General features: G+C 44.7%; 1 protein-coding gene across 2 annotated transcripts in view; it reads right to left on the bottom strand.

The window, feature by feature from the left end:
* The window catches only part of LOC141077505 (inter-alpha-trypsin inhibitor heavy chain H3-like), a 54,919-nt gene that overhangs the window by 26,990 nt on the left and 5,910 nt on the right, over positions 1 to 22,019 (bottom strand). For both annotated transcript variants that reach the window (XM_073564485.1, XM_073564486.1), the window contains exons 3-8: positions 21,374 to 21,478; positions 4,008 to 4,170; positions 3,755 to 3,865; positions 3,558 to 3,686; positions 2,311 to 2,427; positions 64 to 232 (exon numbers count right to left, since the gene is read on the bottom strand). In XM_073564485.1, the coding sequence (XP_073420586.1) occupies positions 64 to 232; positions 2,311 to 2,427; positions 3,558 to 3,686; positions 3,755 to 3,865; positions 4,008 to 4,170; positions 21,374 to 21,478 (794 nt within the window). The remainder of the gene's footprint in view (positions 1 to 63; positions 233 to 2,310; positions 2,428 to 3,557; positions 3,687 to 3,754; positions 3,866 to 4,007; positions 4,171 to 21,373; positions 21,479 to 22,019) is intronic.

The following is a 22,019-nucleotide window of genomic DNA, read 5'->3' as shown; positions in this document are numbered from 1 at the left end:
ATGCACTTATATTATCTGGCACCTAAGGGTGGAGCAGTTCTGCACAGGGGCCACATTGCCCACCTCCATGAGCCTTTATCTTTTTCACAAATTCCTTCGCCCCTTGGATATTGTCAGGCGTCGCTTTCACGAGTTTGTCATTCCACTTCACGACGCTGCTGCTGAACTTCAGAATCCCAAAGTGATCAGTCACAGGCAAATCCGACAGAATTTTGATGAAGGCCTCGTACGTCTGCGGTCAGATGCACAAATGTTTACAGTGTTATGTGCAAAGAACAGATCGAGTCACACAGGAGCATAGGGACTAGAATAATAAATACTAATGGTGACTGCACCAGCAGAATAGTGAGTGCAGCTCTGGAGTATAATACAGGATGTAACTCAGGATCAGTATTGTAATGTATGTACACAGTGACTGGACCAGCAGAATAGTGAGTGCAGCTCTGGAGTATAATACAGGATGTAACTCAGGATCAGTAATGTAATGTATGTACACAGTGACTGGACCAGCAGAATAGTGAGTGCAGCTCTGGAGTATAATACAGGATGTAACTCAGGATCAGTAATGTAATGTATGTACACAGTGACTGCACCAGCAGAATAGTGAGTGCAGCTCTGGAGTATAATACAGGATGTAACTCAAGATCAGTAATGTAATGTATGTACACAGTGACTGCACCAGCAGAATAGTGAGTGCAGCTCTGGAGTATAATACAGGATATAACTCAGGATCAGTAATGTAATGTATGTACACAGTGACTGCACCAGCAGAATAGTGAGTGCAGCTCTGTAGTATAATACAGGATGTAACTCAGGATCAGTAATGTAATGTATGTACACAGTGACTGCACCAGCAGAATAGTGAGTGCAGCTCTGGGGTATAATACAGGATGTAACTCAGGATCAGTTATGTAATGTATGTACACAGTGACTGCACCAGCAGAATAGTGAGTGCAGCTCTGGAGTATAATACAGGAGGTAACTCAGGATCAGTAATGTAATGTATGTACATAGTGACTGCACCAGTTGAATAGTGAGTGCAGCTCTGGAGTATAATACAGGAGGTAACTCAGGATCAGTAATGTAATGTATGTACACAGTGACTGCACCAGCAGAAAAGTGAGTGCAGCTCCGGAGTATAATACAGGAGGTAACTCAGGATCAGTAATGTAATGTATGTACATAGTGACTGCACCAGTAGAATAGTGAGCGCAGCTCTGAAGTATAATACAGGATGTAACTCAGGATCAGTAATGTAATGTATGTACATAGTGACTGCACCAGTTGAATAGTGAGTGCAGCTCTGGAGTATAATACAGGAGGTAACTCAGGATCAGTAATGTAATGTATGTACACAGTGACTGCACCAGCAGAAAAGTGAGTGCAGCTCCGGAGTATAATACAGGAGGTAACTCAGGATCAGTAATGTAATGTATGTACATAGTGACTGCACCAGTAGAATAGTGAGCGCAGCTCTGAAGTATAATACAGGATGTAACTCAGGATCAGTAGTGTAATGTATGTACACAGTGACTGCACCAGCAGAATAGTGAGTGCAGCTCTGGAGGATAATACAGGATGTAACTCAGGATCAGTAATGTAATGTGTGTGCACAGTGACTGCACCAGCAGAATAGTGAGTGCAGCTCTGGAGGATAATACAGGATGTAACTCAGGATCAGTAATGTAATGTGTGTACACAGTGACTGCACCAGCAGAAAAGTGAGTGCAGCTCTGGAGTATAATACAGGATGTAACTCAGGATCAGTAATGTAATGTGTGTACACAGTGACTGCACCAGCAGAATAGTGAGTGCAGCTCTGAGGTATAATACAGGATGTATCTCAGGATCATTAATGTAATGTATGTACACAGTGACTGCACCAGCAGAATAGTGAGTGCAGCTCTGGAGTATATAATACAGGATGTAAATCAGGATCAGTACTGTAATGTATGTACACAGTGACTGCACCAGCAGAATAGTGAGTGCAGCTCTGGGGTATAATACAGGGTGTAACTCAGGATCAGTAATGTAATGTATGTACACAGTGACTGCACCAGCAGAATAGTGAGTGCAGCTCTGGGGTATAATACAGGATGTAACTCAGGATCAGTAATGTAATGTATGTACACAGTGACTGCACCAGCAGAATAGTGAGTGCAGCTCTGGAGTATAATACAGGAGGTAACTCAGGGTCAGTAATGTAATGTATGTACATAGTGACTGCACCAGCAGAATAGAGAGTGCAGCTCTGGAGCATAGTAGATGATGAGCACTATGATTGTCTGATCAATCTTACATAGTATTAACCTGTTTTATCTTCCGGCCAACCATGGACAGACTAGAGTCAATAACAAACACCATATTTTTCGGGACACTTTCAAGTGCACTGGGAGCAAAGTAATGCACAAAATATCCATTGATGATCTGTGGATGAAAAATATTATTGCAGTAAGTGAAGAAATTACAGAGGATCAGTTTCTATTGTCAATGCAAAGTTCTGCAAATCTCTAACACATTTTGGCTTTAACTCCTTATTCTTTTGAATATATTTGCTTTCAGTGACCGGCTGAATTCTGGAGCAGATCTGCCCTGTATCCATTGTAGACAATTCTCTGTGGCCTCCAGGCTGATACAAAGTATCAGTAAAAGTAACAAACTATCAGGAGAGGAGGGAAAGAAAATATTAAGGCTATGTGCACACGTATGCGGAAAATTTCTGCATGAAAACCGGACTCCTTCACAGAAAACGTGCGTTTTTTTCCGCGCGTTTTTGCCACGATTTTTTCCAGAGCGTCCCCAGACACATAGAAAATAGCCAGAAAAGCGGAATTTACTGCAAAATTAATGAGCATGCTGCGCTTTTTACCGCAAAGCGTTTTTTTTTACGGAAAAAAACGCATCAATATGCACAAAAAGTGCAAAATGCATTAAAATGAATGGGAAGTTTCTTTTAAGCGGATTTTTTGGTAAATCAGCGGGAAAAACACGAAAAAAAATGCTGTGTGTGAACACAGTCTTACTGATCTGCTGTCCTCAGTGCTGCCGCTCATTGTAAATGACTCTTTAGGGTATGTGCACATGTTGCGGATCCGCAGCAGAATCTCATGCGGTGTACAGTACAATTTTAACCTATGGAAAACAAAATTTCGCGCAGAAACGCAGCGGTTTATTTTCCGCAGCATGTCAATTCTTTGTGCGGATTCTGCAGCGTTTTTACACCTATTCCATTATAGGAATCCGCAGGTGTAAAAACGCAGGAGAAATCTGAACAAGATCCGCAGAAAATCTGAAGAATACTCGCTGAAAAATTCACAATGGAATCCGCAACGTGTGCACATACCCTTAGTATTTGGTGCGGAGATTTCCGCTACGTAAGATAGAAGGTTTTTCACTGCATTTTTATGTGTTTTTTACGTCTTTTTGGTGCAGATGTTTCCACGTTCATTTTTCTGGTTTCAGGAAACGCTTCAGGCTTTATGACGAATCTGATCAGGAAAATAAAGCGACAGCCCGGTGACGTGAGCGCAGGCCCCATGCTCGCGCTTTGTGGTCACCTGTATGTTCCCGGCAGACTTCTCCCTGTTCACATCGTACTTGATGATAAAGTCTCCGTTTAGAAGCGTTTCTGAACACGAAGGACATTTGCGCTGCTGCTCCAGTGTCGGCGTAAACTCTACGTGAGCCTGTAAAAATAGACGCCGTGAGCACGACAGCCTCCAACACCTGCGGAATCAGACGGCGCACACCTCACCCTGGTCCCGCTGTGATCGATCAGCACCGTGTCCAGCAGTTCGTTCGTCAGGAAAGCGCCAATTGCGTTCACAAAGCTGATACCTTGTGGCTCTACGATGTCTACGGTAACCTGCAAAGCAAGTGTGACTTAGTGGAGCAGGGGCCTGCAGCACAGAGTATTTAAGGACAGGAGTGCGCCGATATTGCTGGAGGTCGCATAATGAATCAGCAAGCGGCGCAAAGTATCTCAGGTGACCGTTCTATGTTCTTACCTGGAAATTCTCCACCAGCTGTTTGGGTTTCACCTTCAGCTGCAGTTGGTAAGTTCCTTGGTTTCTCTTCAGCAATTCCTCGTACGTCAGTGTGAATATCGCTGTAGCCCGAGCGCCGACGTTTACAGAAATCTTAAAATTCTCCATTTTCCGTCCAATGGATCTAAATACGGCAAATATTAATTCCAAGCAGCAAAACATGTAATGTGTGAGAACTAACCGAACTACCCATCTGATAGGATCAATAGATGTGCTGGTAAACCCCCGTCCTCTGACATCCAGTCCCTGCACTGTAACAACTTCCCCCAGCATCCAGGACAATGTGGAGATGATGCTTTTCCCCAATGATGGAGACCAGGTCAGAAGACAAACTGAGAACCAAGTGGTCAGGGAACAAAACACTGACATTATGTGTCCACGGCCAGAAACTCCCCAGATCTCATCCCACAGCTAATACCCAGCTGCCAGGAGAGGGTCAGAAGTCTGGAGACTAAGGGGCAGGAGTCTGGAGACTAAGGGGCAGGAGTCTGGAGACTAAGGGGCAGGAGTGCAGAGGATAAGGGGCAGCGCTGGGAATATTGAGGCGTCACAGGAACTTCACGGATTTGTCAATCAAATGTAACAAGGTGCGGAATGTTTATAATTGTCTGTCAGTAACCATAGAAACAGCGACTAACAGAGCAAAAACAATGAAGTGGCAAAATGTGTATCAGTCTCGAAATTTTAGAGACAGCAAATGTTTCCTTAGGTTATATCAGTACTGGAGCGTTATAAGAGGGGCTGATATCAATCAATCACATATGGTGTAATGTCTGGAGGTTATATCAGGACTGGAGAGTTATAAGAGGGGCTGATATCAGTCACATATGGTGTAATGTCTGGGGGTTATATCAGTACTGGAGCGTTATAAGAGGGGCTGATATCAATCAATCACATATGGTGTAATGTCTGGAGGTTATATCAGGACTGGAGAGTTATAAGAGGGGCTGATATCAGTCACATATGGTGTAATGTCTGGGGGTTATATCAGTACTGGAGCGTTATAAGAGGCTGATATCAGTCTTTTTGTTACTACCAAACTTTCCTTCCTCGCCATCACCGAAACCTGGCTCACCCCTTCTGACACAGCCTCTCCTGCTGCACTTTCATATGGTGGCTTCCACCTTTCTCACACACCCCCCGCCCCAGCAGCAAACATGGCGGAGGAGTTGGTTTTCTCCTGTCAGATACCTGCTCCTTCACCCCAATCCCCCTGCCACCCTCTGTTACCCTCCCTTCCTTTGAGGTGCACTCTGTGCGCATTTACTCCCCCTCCAACCTCCAACTGGCTGTCATCTACCGCCCCCCAGGGCCAGCCACCACCTTCTTTGACCACTTCACCACCTGGCTGCTTCATTTCCTTTCCACGGACATCCCTACTATCATCATGGGCGACTTCAACATCCCCATTGACACTTCCCTCTCAGCTTCCACTATTCTTCTGTCTCTCACTTCCTCCTTCGGCCTCACTCAATGGTCTTCTACAGCCACCCACAAAGATGGCCACACACTGGACCTCATCTTCACCCGCCTCTGCTCCCTATCTAACCTCTCTAACTCACCTCTTCCTCTCTCCGACCACAACCTTCTCACATTCTCTTCCCTCTCCACTCCATGTCTACAATCCCCACCCCACAAACTTTCACACCCTCGCAGAAATCTTAAACACCTTGACCTACACTCATTCTCTGAATCCCTCCTCCCTCTCACAGATATAAGTTCCTTACACAATGCGGATGACGCTGCTGCTCTATATAACACCACAATAGCTGTAGCTTTGGAATCAGTTGCCCCTCTCAAACATACCAAAGCTCGCAAAATCAACAGACAGCCCTGGCACACCAGCCTAACCAAATAACTGAGGCGTGCTTCCAGGGCTGCTGAGCGCAGATGGAAAAGATCCCACTCCAACGAGCACTTCATCGCATTCAAACAGTCCCTCACTACTTTCAAGACCACACTCACCACAGCTAAACAAACCTACTTCTCATCTCTCATATCCTCCCTGTCTCACAACCCTAAACAGTTATTCAACACCTTCAATTCTCTCCTCCGCCCCCCAGCACCTCCTCCCTCCCCACTCATCTCAGCTGAAGACTTTGCCTCATTTTTCAAGCAGAAGATTGATAACATCAGAGACAGTTTTGGTCAACAAGCCCCAGAGCCCCTACTCCCGACTTCCCAGCCCTCCACCTCCAAAACCAACTTCTCCACCATTACAGAAGATCGACTCTCCACTCTACTCTCAAGATCACATCTCACCACCTGTGCACTTGACCCGATCCCTTCCCACTTCATCCCAAACCTCACCACAGTCTTCATCCCAACCCTAACCCATCTCTTCAACCTATCACTAACAACTGTTGTTATCCCCTCAAGCTTTAAACATGCCTCCATCACACCTATCCTCAAAAAGCCCTCTCTTGACCCACCCTCTGTATCTAGCTATCACCCTATATCACTTCTCCCATACGCCTCCAAGCTACTGGAACAACAAGACTACCTTGAACTGTCCTCCCATCTCTCTTCTTGCTCCCTCTTCGACCGCTTACAATCTGGCTTCCGGTCACACCACTCCACTGAAACTGCCCTTACTAAGGTCACCAATGACCTCTTAACCGCCAAGAGCAATCGACACTACTCTGTCCTCCTCCTCCTGGACCTGTCGGCTGCCTTTGACACAGTGGACCATTCCCTATTATTACAGACCCTCTCATCCCTTGGCATCACAGACTTGGCCCTATCCTGGATCTCATCATACCTAACAGACCGGACATTCAGCGTCTCCCACTCACACACCACCTCCTCACCTCGCCCCTTATCTGTCGGAGTCCCACAAGGTTCAGTCCTAGGACCCCTGCTCTTCTCCGTTTACACCTTCGGCCTCGGACAGCTCATAGAATCTCATGGCTTTCAGTATCATCTCTATGCTGATGACACACAGATCTACATCTCTGGACCAGATATCACCTCCCTACTAACCAGAATCCCTCAATGTCTGTCCACTATTTCATCCTTCTTCTCCGCTAGATTTCTGAAACTTAACATGGACAAAACAGAACTCATCATCTTTCCCCCATCTCACGTGACCCCCCCCAATGGACCTATCCATTAGAGTAAATGGCTGCCCACTCTCTCCAGTCCCACAAGCTCACTGCCTCGGGGTAATCCTTGACGCTGATCTCTCCTTCAAACCACATATCCAAGCCCTTTCCACTTCCTGCCGACTTCAACTCAAAAATATTTCACGAATCCGTTCATTCCTCAACCAAAAATCTGCAAAAACCCTAGTCCATGCCCTCATCATCTCTCGCCTTGACTACTGCAACCTCCTGCTCTGTGTCCTCCCCTCGAACACTCTCGCACGCCTCCAATCTATTCTAATCTCTGCTGCCCGACTAATCCACCTGTCCCCCCGTTATTCCCCAGCTTCTCCCCTCTGTCAATCCCTTCACTGGCTCCCCATTGCCCAGAGACTCCAGTACAAAACCCTAACCATGACATACAAAGCCATCCACAACCTGTCTCCTCCATACATCTGTGACCTCGTCTCCCGGTACTTTCCTGCACGAAACCTCCGATACTCACAAGATCTCCTTCTCTGCTCCCCTCTTATCTCCTCTTCCCACAATCGCATACAAGATTTCTCCCGTGCATCACCCCTACTCTGGAACTCTCTACCACAACATATCAGACTCTCACCTACCATCAAAACCTTCAAAAAGAGCCTGAAGACCGACCTCTTCCGACAAGCCTATAACCTGCAGTAACCACCGATCCACCAAACCACTGCATGACCAGCTCTACCCTTGCCTACTGTATTCTCACCCATCCCTTGTAGACTGTGAGCTGTTGTGAGTTCATTTTCCCCTTTACCACTGAGGCCCGATGAACTCCCTCTTCTAGTAAAGAAAGATAGTGAGCCTGATTATCAGGCATCTGGGTGTAATGATGATGATTGGCTGAGTGGAGTTTCTGACTGGATATAAGGCTGTCCACGCCCGTCTGCTCTGCGGGTGATTTCTCTGTGGATCCTTGGATACCAGTCTGAATTCCTGCTCTCCAAAAGCTAAGTTTTCTGCTCTGCCGTTTGCATTTGTTCGTTGTTTTTGTTTTGCTGGATTTCTGTCATTCCCTGCTGGGGTGATCTGAATTCCTTTAGCTCTGTCTTCAGAAAATACCTGAGTGCTGATATAGTTTTTGAAGCCTAGCTGCTTCAGGGCCTTTTTCCATATCAGCCTGTTGGCTTATGTCTTTTTAGGGTTTTTGCAGATTGCAGACAGCAGCTGTCCTGTCCTGTCCTATTTTAGTGAGTTTGGGCCCCATTGTTTGCTCAGCCTATCTTTCTATCTGTGTGTGTGTTTTTTCATCTTGCTTCACCATCATTATATGTTGGGGGCTGCCTTTTGCTTTGGGGTCTGCTCTGGGGCAGTTTAGTTTTCCTTTTCTGTCTTTAGGCTATTTAGCTCTCCGGCTGTGATCGAGGGGTCTAGGGCACCGTAGGAACCCCCCACGGCTACTGCTAGTTGTGTTGTTAGGTTCAGGGGTCTGCAATCTGATAGTTGCTAACTTCTCCGGTTTTCTGGACTTAGCTGCTATTTTTGTGTCTGCCTCCTACGGTGACTCGTTCATAACAGAATCACCCGCCGAACCGCAGATCCTAGGGTACTCAATAGCAGGAAAGAATTGTAAAAAAAAAAAAAAAATAAAGTGTGTATATTTTTTCCTCTATATCTCTGAGGCCGTAGGGGGATTTTTTTTTCTCTCAATGGAGATAAAGCAATTGTCTGATCGTGTGGAGCAGCTCACTGCGGAAGTGCGGGGAATTTCCGCCTACCTTGCTCATTCTCATACTGCTGAACCAAAGATTCCCACACCTGATGTATTTTTTGGGGATCGGTCTAAATTTTTGAATTTCAAAAATAATTGTAAATTATTTTTTGCCTTGAAGCCTAACTCGTCAGGGATCTCCGCGCAGCAGGTTAAAATTGTCATCTCTTTGCTGCGTGGCAATCCCCAGGATTGGGCGTTTTCTTTGAAACCTGATGATCCTATTCTGACTAATGTGAACGCATTTTTTCAGGCCTTGGGGTTGTTGTATGATGAACCTAATGCCATTGATCAGGCTGAAAAGACCCTGCTGGCATTGAACCAGGGTCAAGATTCTGCAGAATCGTACTGTCAAAAATTCCGAAAGTGGGCAGTACTTACTACCTGGAATGATAATGCCTTGGCTGCTCTCTTTCGGAAGGGTTTGTCAGAAGCCGTAAAAGATACTATGGTGGGATTTCCTGTTCCCTCTGGTCTTGACGATTCTATGTCTTTAGCCATTCAGGTTGATCGGCGTTTGCGCAAACGCAAAACTGCACGAGTGGTGTTGCCACCTGTTGAACGAGTGTCTGAGCCTATGCAATGTGATAGAGTTTTGTCCAGAGAGCAGCGCCAGGAGTTCAGAAGGCGTAATAAGTTGTGTTTTTTCTGTGGAGATGCCTCGCATATTATTTCTGTCTGTCCTAAACGAGAGAAACGCTTTGCACACACGTTTTCTGTTGGTGGTGTTCAACCTAAGTTTCTTCTGGCAATTACTCTGATCTGCTCCCTGTCCACATTTTCCGCCAAGGCTTTTGTGGATTCGGGAGCAGCTCTAAACCTAATGGACTTGGATTTTGCTAAACGTTGTGGATTTCCGATGACACCTCTGCAGACGCCTATTCCTTTGAGGGGGATTGATGCTACTCCTTTGGCAAAAAATAAACCTCAGTTTTGGACCCAGGTGGTAATGCGGGTCGCCCCAGACCATCAAGAAAATTGCAGATTTTTGGTGTTGCATAATTTGCATGATACTGTTGTTCTGGGGTTTCCCTGTTTGCAAATTCATAATCCAGTTTTGGATTGGAAATCTGTGTCTGTGGTGAGTTGGGGTTGTCGGTGTGCCTTTAGTGAGGCTCCGGTGTTTTCCACCTCTCCTCAGTCGCATGATGTTCCTGATTATTTGGTGGACTTTTATGATGTATTTAGTGAGAATGAGTCTGCGTCCTTGCCTCCTCATAGGAGTTATGACTGTGCAATTGAACTGAGCCCGGGGTGTAAATTCCCCAAGGGTCGGCTCTTCAATTTATCTGTACCCGAGCACGAGGCTATGCGATCCTATATTAAGGAGGCGTTGGAGAAGGGTCATATTTGACCATCCTCGTCACCCTTAGGTGCCGGGTTTTTTTTTTGTAGCCAAAAAAGATGGATCATTAAGACCTTGTATTGATTATCGTGCCCTCAACAAAATTACTGTTAAATATCAGTATCCGTTACCCCTGATTTCTGATCTATTCTCCAGAGTTAAAGGTGCTTGCTGGTTTACCAAGCTTGACCTCAGGGGGGCGTATAATCTTATTCGCATTAAGCATGGGGATGAATGGAAGACGGCGTTTAATACTCCGGAGGGACATTTTGAGTACCTGGTGATGCCTTTTGAGCTCACTAATGCCCCTTCTGTCTTCCAGTGCTTCATGAACGATATTTTCCGAGATTTTGTAGATAAATTTTTGATTATCTATCTGGATGATATTTTGATCTTCTCCAAGGATTGGGATTCTCATGTGGAACATATTCGGACTGTGTTCCGGATCTTGAGGGAGAATTCCCTGTATGTCAAAGGATCTAAATGCCTTTTTGGAGTACAGAGGATTTCTTTTTTGGGATTTATTTTGTCTCGTCAACTATTGAAATGGACCCGGCCAAGGTACAGGCCATTCACGATTGGGTTCAGCCCACTTCTTTGAAGGCCCTCCAGAAGTTTTTGGGTTTTGCTAATTTTTATCGGAAATTTATAGCAAAATTTTCTAGTATTGCCAAGCCATTGACTGATTTGACTAAGAAGGGTGCTGATGTGCTGAATTGGTCTCCAGAGGCTGTTTCTTCCTTTTCAGGAGCTGAAGCGAAGATTCACCTCCGCCCCGGTTTTGCGGCAACCTGATGTCTCACTTCCGTTCCAGGTAGAGGTGGATGCTTCTGAGATTGGTGCAGGAGCTGTTTTGTCCCAAAAGGATCCTGTAACATCCAAAATGAATCCCTGTGCTTTCTTTTCCCAAAAGTTCTCTCCATCTGAACGTAACTATGATGTGGGGAATCGGGAACTGTTGGCCATGAAATGGGCATTTGAGGAGTGGAGACATTGGTTGGAGGGAGCTAAGCATCAAGTCGTGGTCCTCACTGACCACAAGAATTTGATTTACCTAGAGTCGGCTAAGCGCTTGAACCCTAGACAGGCTAGGTGGGCCTTGTTTTTTACACGTTTTGATTTTGTGGTTTCTTTTCTTCCTGGAACTAAGAATGTCAAGGCAGACGCCCTCTCTAGGAGCTTCTTTGCTGATTCTCCTGTGGTGACCAAACCTGCTACCATCTTAGGCGAAGGGGTAGTTCTTTCTGCCATCTCGCCCGATTTGAGACGTGCTCTGGAAGAGTTCCAGGAGGACAAACCTGAGCGTTGTCCCAGTGGAAAGTTGTATGTTCCTGACCAGTGGAAGAAGAGAGTGATGTCTGAAGTTCATTGCTCTGCATTGGCTGGTCATCCAGGTATTTTTGGTACTAGAGATTTGGTGAGTCGGTTTTTTTGGTGGCCCTCCTTGTCTCGTGATGTCAGGAATTTTGTGCAGTCCTGTGGGACGTGCTCCCGGTCTAAATCGTGTTCTCGCTCTAGTGGGTTGTTGATGCCTTTGCCTGTCCCCAAGAAGCCATGGACCCATATTTCAATGGATTTTATCTCTGATATGCCTGTCTCTCAGAGAATGACTGTTATTTGGGTGATTTGTGATAGGTTCTCTAAGATGGTCCATCTTGTACCACTCCCTAAGTTGCCATCTTCCTCTGAGTTGGTGCCCCTGTTTTTGCAACAGGTGGTTCGCTTGCACGGGATTCCTGAGAACATTGTATCTGACAGAGGGGTTCAGTTTGTGTCTAGATTTTGGAGAACTTTCTGTTCCAAGCTGGGAATTCAGTTGTCCTTCTCCTCTGCTTTTCACCCTCAGACCAATGGGCAGACAGAGAGAACAAACCAGACCTTGGAGTCATATTTGAGATGTTTTATTTCTGCTGATCAGGATGATTGGGTTTCATTTTTGCCCTTGGCCGAATTTGCTTTAAATAATAGAGCTAGTTCTGCCACTTTGATGTCACCTTTTTTTTGTAACTTTGGGTTTCATCCTCGATTTTCTTCAGGGCAGGTGGAGCCCTCTGCCTGCCCAGGTGCTGACACTGTGGTGGAGAGAATGCACCAGATCTGGGACCAAGTGGTGGATAAGTTATCTCTCTCCCAGGAGAAGGCCCAGCGGTTTTGCAACCGACATAGGACCATTGGTCCCCAGTTTAAGGTTGGTGATATGGTTTGGTTATCATCAAAAAATATTGCTATGAAGGTGGCTTCTCCTAAGTTTAAGCCTAGATTTATTGGACCTTACAAGATTTTGGAGATTATTAATCCGGTCTCTTTTCGTTTGGCTCTTCCTGTCACATTTAAAATCCATAATGTGTTCCATAAGTCTTTGTTGAAGAGGTTTGTTGAACCTGTTGTTCCTGGGGTGGCACCTCCAGACCCTGTATTGCTTGAAGGTAACATGGAATATGAGGTAGAGAAAGTACTGGATTCCCGTCTGGCTAGACGGAGACTCCAGTATTTGGTTAAGTGGAAGGGTTATGGTCAGGAGGATAATTCCTGGGTCTCTGCCTCTGATATTCATGCCAAAAGATTCGTGCGTGCCTTTCATCGGGCTCACCCTGATCGCCCTGGTGGCGTGGTTGAGGGTTCGGTGACCCCTCCTCAAGGGGGAGGTACTGTTGTGAGTTCATTTTCCCCTTTACCACTGAGGCCCGAGGAACTCCCTCTTCTAGTAAAGAAAGATAGTGAGCCTGATTATCAGGCATTTGGGTCTAATGATGATTGGCTGAGTGGAGTTTCTGACTGGATATAAGGCTGTCCACGCCCGTCTGCTCTGCGGGTGATTTCTCTGTGGATCCTTGGATACCAGTCTGAATTCCTGCTCTCCAAAAGCTAAGTTTTCTGCTCTGCCGTTTGCATTTGTTCGTTGTTTTTGTTTTGCTGGATTTCTGCCATTCCCTGCTGGGGTGTGCTGAATTCCTTTAGCTCTGTCTTCAGAAAATACCTGAGTGCTGATATAGTTTTTGAAGCCTAGCTGCTTCAGGGCCTTTTTCCATATCAGCCTGTTGGCTTATGTCTTTTTAGGGTTTTTGCAGATTGCAGACAGCAGCTGTCCTATCCTGTCCTATTTTAGTGAGTTTGGGCCCCATTGTTTGCTCAGCCTATCTTTCTATCTGTGTGTGTGTTTTTTCATCTTGCTTCACCATCATTATATGTTGGGGGCTTCCTTTTGCTTTGGGGTCTGCTCTGGGGCAGTTTAGTTTTCCTTTTCTGTCTTTAGGCTATTTAGCTCTCCGGCTGTGATCGAGGGGTCTAGGGCACCGTAGGAACCCCCCACGGCTACTGCTAGTTGTGTTGTTAGGTTCAGGGGTCTGCATTCTGATAGTTGCCAACTTCTCCGGTTTCCTGGACTTAGCTTCTATTTTTGTGTCTGCCTCCTACGGTGACTCATTCATAACAGTGAGCCCTCGCGGGCAGGGTCCTCTCTCCGCCTGGATCAGTCGTAACTTGTATTGTTTAACATTATTATACTTGTTTTTATTATGTATACCCCTCCTCACATGGAAAGCGCCATGGAATAAATGGCGCTATAACAATAAATAATAATAATAATAATAATAATAACTGGTGCGTTATAAGAGGAGCTGATATCAGTCACATATGGTGTAATGTCTGGAGGTTATATCAGTACTGGAGCGTTATAAGAGGGGCTGATATCAGTCACATATGGTGTAATGTCTGGGGTTATATCAGTACTGGAGCGTTATAAGAGGGGCTGATATCAGTCACATATGATGTAATGTCTGGGGGTTATATCAGTACTGGTGCGTTATAAGAGGGGCTGATATCAGTCATATATGATGTAATGTCTGGGGGTTATATCAGTACTGGAGCGTTATAAGAGGGGCTGATATCAGTCACATATGGTGTAATGTCTGGGGTTATATCAGTACTGGAGCGTTATAAGAGGGGCTGATATCAGTCACATATGATGTAATGTCTGGGGGTTATATCAGTACTGGAGCGTTATAAGAGGGGCTGATATCAGTCACATATGGTGTAATGTCTGGGGTTATATCAGTACTGGAGCGTTATAAGAGGGGCTGATATCAGTCACATATGATGTAATGTCTGGGGGTTATATCAGTACTGGTGCGTTATAAGAGGGGCTGATATCAGTCACATATGGTGTAATGTCTGGAGGTTATATCAGTGCTGGAGCGTTATAAGAGGGGCTGATATCAGTCACATATGATGTAATGTCTGGGGGTTATATCAGTACTGGAGCGTTATAAGAGGGGCTGATATCAGTCACATATGATGTAATGTCTGGGGGTTATATCAGTACTGGTGCGTTATAAGAGGGGCTGATATCAGTCACATATGATGTAATGTCTGGGGGTTATATCAGTACTGGTGCGTTATAAGAGGGGCTGATATCAGTCACATATGATGTAATGTCTGGGGGTTATATCAGTACTGGAGCGTTATAAGAGGGGCTGATATCAGTCACATATGATGTAATGTCTGGGGGTTATATCAGTACTGGTGCGTTATAAGAGGGGCTGATATCAGTCACATATGGTGTAATGTCTGGAGGTTATATCAGTACTGGAGCGTAATAAGAGGAGCTGATATCAGTCACATATGGTGTAATGTTTGGGGGTTATATCAGTACTGGAGCGTTATAAGAGGGGCTGATATCAGTCACATATGGTGTAATGTCTGGAGGTTATATCAGTACTGGAGCGTTATAAGAGGGGCTGATATCAGTCACATATGTTGTAATGTCTGGGGGTTATATCAGTACTGGAGCGTTATAAGAGGGGCTGATATCAGTCACATATGATGTAATGTCTGGAGGTTATATCAGTACTGGAGCGTTATAAGAGGCTGATATCAGTCACATATGGTGTAATGTCTGGGGGTTATATCAGTATGGAGCGTTATAAGAGGAGCTGATATCAGCCACATATGGTGTAATGTCTGGGGGTTATATCAGTACTGGAGCATTATAAGAGGGGCTGATATCAGTCACATATGGTGTAATGTCTGGGGGTTATATCAGTACTGGAGCATTATAAGAGGGGCTGATATCAGTCACATATGGTGTAATGTCTGGGGGTTATATCAGTACTGGAGCGTTATAAGAGGGGCTGATATCAGTCACATATGACGTAATGTCTGGGGGTTATATCAGTACTGGAGCGTTATAAGAGGGGCTGATATTAGTCACATATGGTGTAATGTCTGGGGGTTATATCAGTACTGGAGCATTATAAGAGGGGCTGATATCAGTCACATATGATGTAATGTCTGGGGGTTATATCAGTACTGGAGCGTTATAAGAGGGGCTGATATCAGTCACATATAGTGTAATGTCTGGGGGTTATATCAGTGCTGGAGCGTTATAAGAGGGGCTGATATCAGTCACATATGGTGTAATGTCTGGGGGTTATATCAGTACTGGAGCGTTATAAGAGGGGCTGATATCAGTCACATGTAATGTCTGGAGGTTATATCAGCACTGGAGCGTTATAAGAGGGGCTGATATCAGTCACATATGGTGTAATGTCTGGGGGTTATATCAGTACTGGAGCGTTATAAGAGGGGCTGATATCAGTCACATATGGTGTAATGTCTGGGGGTTATATCAGTACTGGAGCGTTATAAGAGGGGCTGATATCAGTCACATATGGTGTAATATCTGGAGGTTATAGCAGTACTGGAGAGTTATGAGGGGGGCTGATATCAGTCACATATGGTGTAATGTTTGGGGGTTATATCAGTACTGGAGCGTTATAAGAGGGGCTGATATCAGTCACATATGGTGTAATATCTGGAGGTTATATCAGTACTGGAGTGTTATGAGGGGCTGATATCAGTCACATATGGTGTAATGTCTGGGGGTTATATCAGTACTGGAGCGTTATAAGAGGGGCTGATATCAGTCACATATGGTGTAATATGTGGAGGTTATATCAGTACTGGAGTGTTATGAGGGGCTGATATCAGTCACATATGGTGTAATGTCTGGGGGTTATATCAGTACTGGAGCGTTATAAGAGGGGCTGATATCAGTCACGTATGGTATAATGTCTGGAGGTTATATCAGTACTGGAGTGTTATGAGGGGCTGATATCAGTCACATATGGTGTAATATCTGGAGGTTATATCAGTACTGGAGCGTTATAAGAGGGGCTGATATCAGTCACATATGATGTAATGTCTGAGGGTTATATCAGTACTGGAGCGTTATAAGAGGGGCTGATATCAGTCACGTATGGTATAATGTCTGGAGGTTATATCAGTACTGGAGCGTTATAAGAGGGGCTGATATCAGTCACGTATGGTGTAATGTTTGGGGGTTATATCAGTACTGGAGCGCTATAAGAGGAGCTGATATCAGTCACATATGGTGTAATATCTGGAGGTTATATCAGTACTGGAGCGTTATAAGAGGGACTGATATCAGTCACATATGGTGTAATGTCTGGGGGTTATATCAGTACTGGAGCGCTATAAGAGGAGCTGATATCAGTCACATATGGTGTAATGTCTGGGGGTTATATCAGTACTGGAGCGTTATAAGAGGGGCTAATATCAGTCACATATGGTGTAATGTCTGGGGGTTATATCAGTACTGGAGCGTTATAAGAGGAGCTGATATCAGTCACATATGATGTAATGTCTGGTGGTTATATCAGTATTGGAGCGTTATAAGAGGGGCTGATATCAGTCACATATGATGTAATGTCTGGGGGTTATATCAGTACTGGAGCGTTATAAGAGGGGCTGATATCAGTCACGTATGGTGTAATGTCTGGGGGTTATATCAGTACTGGAGCGCTATAAGAGGAGCTGATATCAGTCACATATGGTGTAATGTTTGGGGGTTATATCAGTACTGGAGCGTTATAAGAGGAGCTGATATCAGTCACATATGGTGTAATGTCTGGGGGTTATATCAGTACTGGAGCGCTATAAGAGGAGCTGATATCAGTCACATATGATGTAATGTCTGGTGGTTATATCAGTACTGGAGCGTTATAAGAGGGGCTGATATCAGTCACATATGATGTAATGTCTGGGGGTTATATCAGTACTGGAGCGTTATAAGAGGAGCTGATATCAGTCACATATGGTGTAATGTTTGGGGGTTATATCAGTACTGGAGCGTTATAAGAGGGGCTGATATCAGTCACATATGATGTAATGTCTGGGGGTTATATCAGTACTGGAGCGTTATAAGAGGGGCTGATATCAGTCACATATGGTGTAATGTCTGGGGGTTATATCAGTACTGGAGCGTTATAAGAGGTGCTGATATCAGTCACGTATCGTGTAATGTCTGGGGGTTATATCAGTACTGGAGCGTTATAAGAGGGGCTGATATCAGTCACGTATGGTGTAATGTCTGGGGGTTATATCAGTACTGGAGCGTTATAAGAGGGGCTGATATCAGTCACATATGGTGTAATGTCTGGGGGTTATATCAGTACTGGAGCGTTATAAGAGGAGCTGATATCAGTCACATATGGTGTAATGTTTGGGGGTTATATCAGTACTGGAGCGTTATAAGAGGGGCTGATATCAGTCACATATGATGTAATGTCTGGGGGTTATATCAGTACTGGAGCGTTATAAGAGGGGCTGATATCAGTCACATATGGTGTAATGTCTGGGGGTTATATCAGTACTGGAGCGTTATAAGAGGTGCTGATATCAGTCACGTATGGTGTAATGTCTGGGGGTTATATCAGTACTGGAGCGTTATAAGAGGTGCTGATATCAGTCACGTATGGTGTAATGTCTGGGGGTTATATCAGTACTGGAGCGTTATAAGAGGTGCTGATATCAGTCACGTATGGTGTAATGTTTGGGGGTTATATCAGTACTGGAGCGTTATAAGAGGGGCTGATATCAGTCACATATGGTGTAATGTTTGGGGGTTATATCAGTACTGGAGCGTTATAAGAGGAGCTGATATCAGTCACATATGATGTAATGTCTGGTGGTTATATCAGTACTGGAGCGTTATAAGAGGGGCTGATATCAGTCACATATGATGTAATGTCTGGGGGTTATATCAGTACTGGAGCGTTATAAGAGGTGCTGATATCAGTCACGTATGGTGTAATGTCTGGGGGTTATATCAGTACTGGAGCATTATAAGAGGGGCTGATATAAGTCACATATGGTGTAATGTCTGGGGGTTATATCAGTACTGGAGCATTATAAGAGGGGCTGATATCAGTCACGTATGGTGTAATGTCTGGGGGTTATATCAGTACTGGAGCGTTATAAGAGGGGCTGATATCAGTCACATATGGTGTAATGTCTGGGGGTTATATCAGTACTGGAGCATTATAAGAGGGGCTGATATCAGTCACATATGGTGTAATGTCTGGGGGTTATATCAGTACTGGAGCATTATAAGAGGGGCTGATATCAGTCACATATGGTGTAATGTCTGGGGGTTATATCAGTACTGGAGCGTTATAAGAGGGGCTGATATCAGTCACATATGACGTAATGTCTGGGGGTTATATCAGTGCTGGAGCGTTATAAGAGGGGCTGATATCAGTCACATATGGTGTAATGTCTGGGGGTTATATCAGTACTGGAGCATTATAAGAGGGGCTGATATCAGTCACATATGGTGTAATGTCTGGGGGTTATATCAGTACTGGAGCATTATAAGAGGGGCTGATATCAGTCACATATGATGTAATGTCTGGGGGTTATATCAGTACTGGAGCGTTATAAGAGGGGCTGATATCAGTCACATATGACGTAATGTCTGGGGGTTATATCAGTGCTGGAGCGTTATAAGAGGGGCTGATATCAGTCACATATGGTGTAATGTCTGGAGGTTATATCAGTACTGGAGCGTTATAAGAGGCTGATATCATTCACATATGATGTAATGTCTGGGTGTTATATCAGTACTGGAGCGTTATAAGAGGGGCTGATATCAGCACATATGATGTAATGTCTGGGTGTTATATCAGTACTGGAGCGTTATAAGAGGGGCTGATATCAGTCACATATGGTGTAATGTCTGGGGGTTATATCAGTGCTGGAGCGTTATAAGAGGGGCTGATATCAGTCACATATGGTGTAATGTCTGGGGGTTATATCAGTGCTGGAGCGTTATAAGAGGGGCTGATATCAGTCACATATGGTGTAATGTCTGGAGGTTATATCAGTACTGGAGCATTATAAGAGGGGCTGATATCAGTCACATATGGTGTAATGTCTGGGGGTTATATCAGTACTGGAGCATTATAAGAGGGGCTGATATCAGTCACATATGGTGTAATGTCTGGGGGTTATATCAGTACTGGAGCGTTATAAGAGGGGCTGATATCAGTCACATATGGTGTAATGTCTGGGGGTTATATCAGTACTGGAGCATTATAAGAGGGGCTGATATCAGTCACATATGGTGTAATGTCTGGGGGTTATATCAGTACTGGAGCATTATAAGAGGGGCTGATATCAGTCACATATGGTGTAATGTCTGGGGGTTATATCAGTACTGGAGCGTTATAAGAGGGGCTGATATCAGTCACATATGACGTAATGTCTGGGGGTTATATCAGTGCTGGAGCGTTATAAGAGGGGCTGATATCAGTCACATATGGTGTAATGTCTGGGGGTTATATCAGTACTGGAGCATTATAAGAGGGGCTGATATCAGTCACATATGGTGTAATGTCTGGGGGTTATATCAGTACTGGAGCATTATAAGAGGGGCTGATATCAGTCACATATGATGTAATGTCTGGGGGTTATATCAGTACTGGAGCGTTATAAGAGGGGCTGATATCAGTCACATATGACGTAATGTCTGGGGGTTATATCAGTGCTGGAGCGTTATAAGAGGGGCTGATATCAGTCACATATGGTGTAATGTCTGGAGGTTATATCAGTACTGGAGCGTTATAAGAGGCTGATATCATTCACATATGATGTAATGTCTGGGTGTTATATCAGTACTGGAGCGTTATAAGAGGGGCTGATATCAGCACATATGATGTAATGTCTGGGTGTTATATCAGTACTGGAGCGTTATAAGAGGGGCTGATATCAGTCACATATGGTGTAATGTCTGGGTGTTATATCAGTACTGGAGCGTTATAAGAGGGGCTGATATCAGTCACATATGGTGTAATGTCTGGGGGTTATATCAGTGCTGGAGCGTTATAAGAGGGGCTGATATCAGTCACATATGGTGTAATGTCTGGGGGTTATATCAGTGCTGGAGCGTTATAAGAGGGGCTGATATCAGTCACATATGGTGTAATGTCTGGGGGTTATATCAGTACTGGAGCGTTATAAGAGGGGCTGATATCAGTCACATATGGTGTAATGTCTGGGGGTTATATCAGTGCTGGAGCGTTATAAGAGGGGCTGATATCAGTCACATATGGTGTAATGTCTGGGGGTTATATCAGTGCTGGAGCGTTATAAGAGGGGCTGATATCAGTCACATATGGTGTAATGTCTGGGGGTTATATCAGTACTGGAGCGTTATAAGAGGGGCTGATATCAGTCACATATGGTGTAATGTCTGGGTGTTATATCAGTACTGGAGCGTTATAAGAGGGGCTGATATCAGTCACATATGGTGTAATGTCTGGGGGTTATATCAGTGCTGGAGCGTTATAAGAGGGGCTGATATCAGTCACATATGGTGTAATGTCTGGGGGTTATATCAGTGCTGGAGCGTTATAAGAGGGGCTGATATCAGTCACATATGGTGTAATGTCTGGGGGTTATATCAGTGCTGGAGCGTTATAAGAGGGGCTGATATCAGTCACATATGGTGTAATGTCTGGGGGTTATATCAGTACTGGAGCGTTATAAGAGGGGCTGATATCAGTCACATATGGTGTAATGTCTGGGGGTTATATCAGTGCTGGAGCGTTATAAGAGGGGCCGCTCACATCAGCATCGGGGATATGATATAAATCAGGTATTTGGAGAGCGGGGAGGTTTTTGCACTTTTTGTCATTCTTCCCACTGATAAGCACTAGTCTCCCTCTGCCAGTCTGAAGTGGCTGATAACAGAGAGTACTGGACACTTATTTCCCAGTGTATTTGTCTCTGTCTCTTTACAACTTTCCAGCTTTTTTGTCCTTCGATGACACAATATACAGGGCTCACGTACTGGACCAGTCCGGCATTTTGGCCCTTGGACACGGCTCTTTCGTACTGCTCATCCGCCTCCGCCTTCTTCTCCACCGCGCCGACCGTGGTGACTCCATCGATGGTCCTGAATGACGGGAGAAGACGACATTTTACACACATGGTCAAAATTGTTGGTGATCTCATTTAAAGACAGAAAAACCCACAACGGCGACAGAAATAACTTGAATCTGACAAAATTAATAATAAATCAAAAATCGCTGAAAATCAACAAGTGAAAGTCAGACATTGCTTCTCAGCCATGCTTCCACAGAATTTATAAGAAATAAAACTCATGGAATCGGCCTGGACAGAAATGATGGGACCCCTGAAAATAATGTGACAGACAGGACATGTTACATCGTGGTGTGTCCACTAATTATCATCCCAGGGGTCTTCAATCCTGGAGTCAGTGAGTGGCCTGTATAGAGGCTACAGATCCTCACTGTGCTGTGTGGTGACATGGTGGGTATCACACTCAGCATGGACCAGAGGAAGAGAAGGAAAGAGTTGTCTCAGGAGAGTAGAAAGAAAATTATAGACAGACATGTTAAAGGTAAAAGTTATAAGACCATCTCCAAACAGCTCGATGTTCCTGTGACTACAGCTGCACATATTATTCAGAAGTG

Source organism: Dendrobates tinctorius, unplaced genomic scaffold (assembly GCF_039654945.1).
Source record: "Dendrobates tinctorius isolate UK_male_01 unplaced genomic scaffold, ASM3965494v1 ptg000455l, whole genome shotgun sequence".
Classification (NCBI taxonomy): domain Eukaryota; kingdom Metazoa; phylum Chordata; class Amphibia; order Anura; family Dendrobatidae; genus Dendrobates; species Dendrobates tinctorius.
This window is presented reverse-complemented; position numbering and strand designations above follow the sequence as displayed.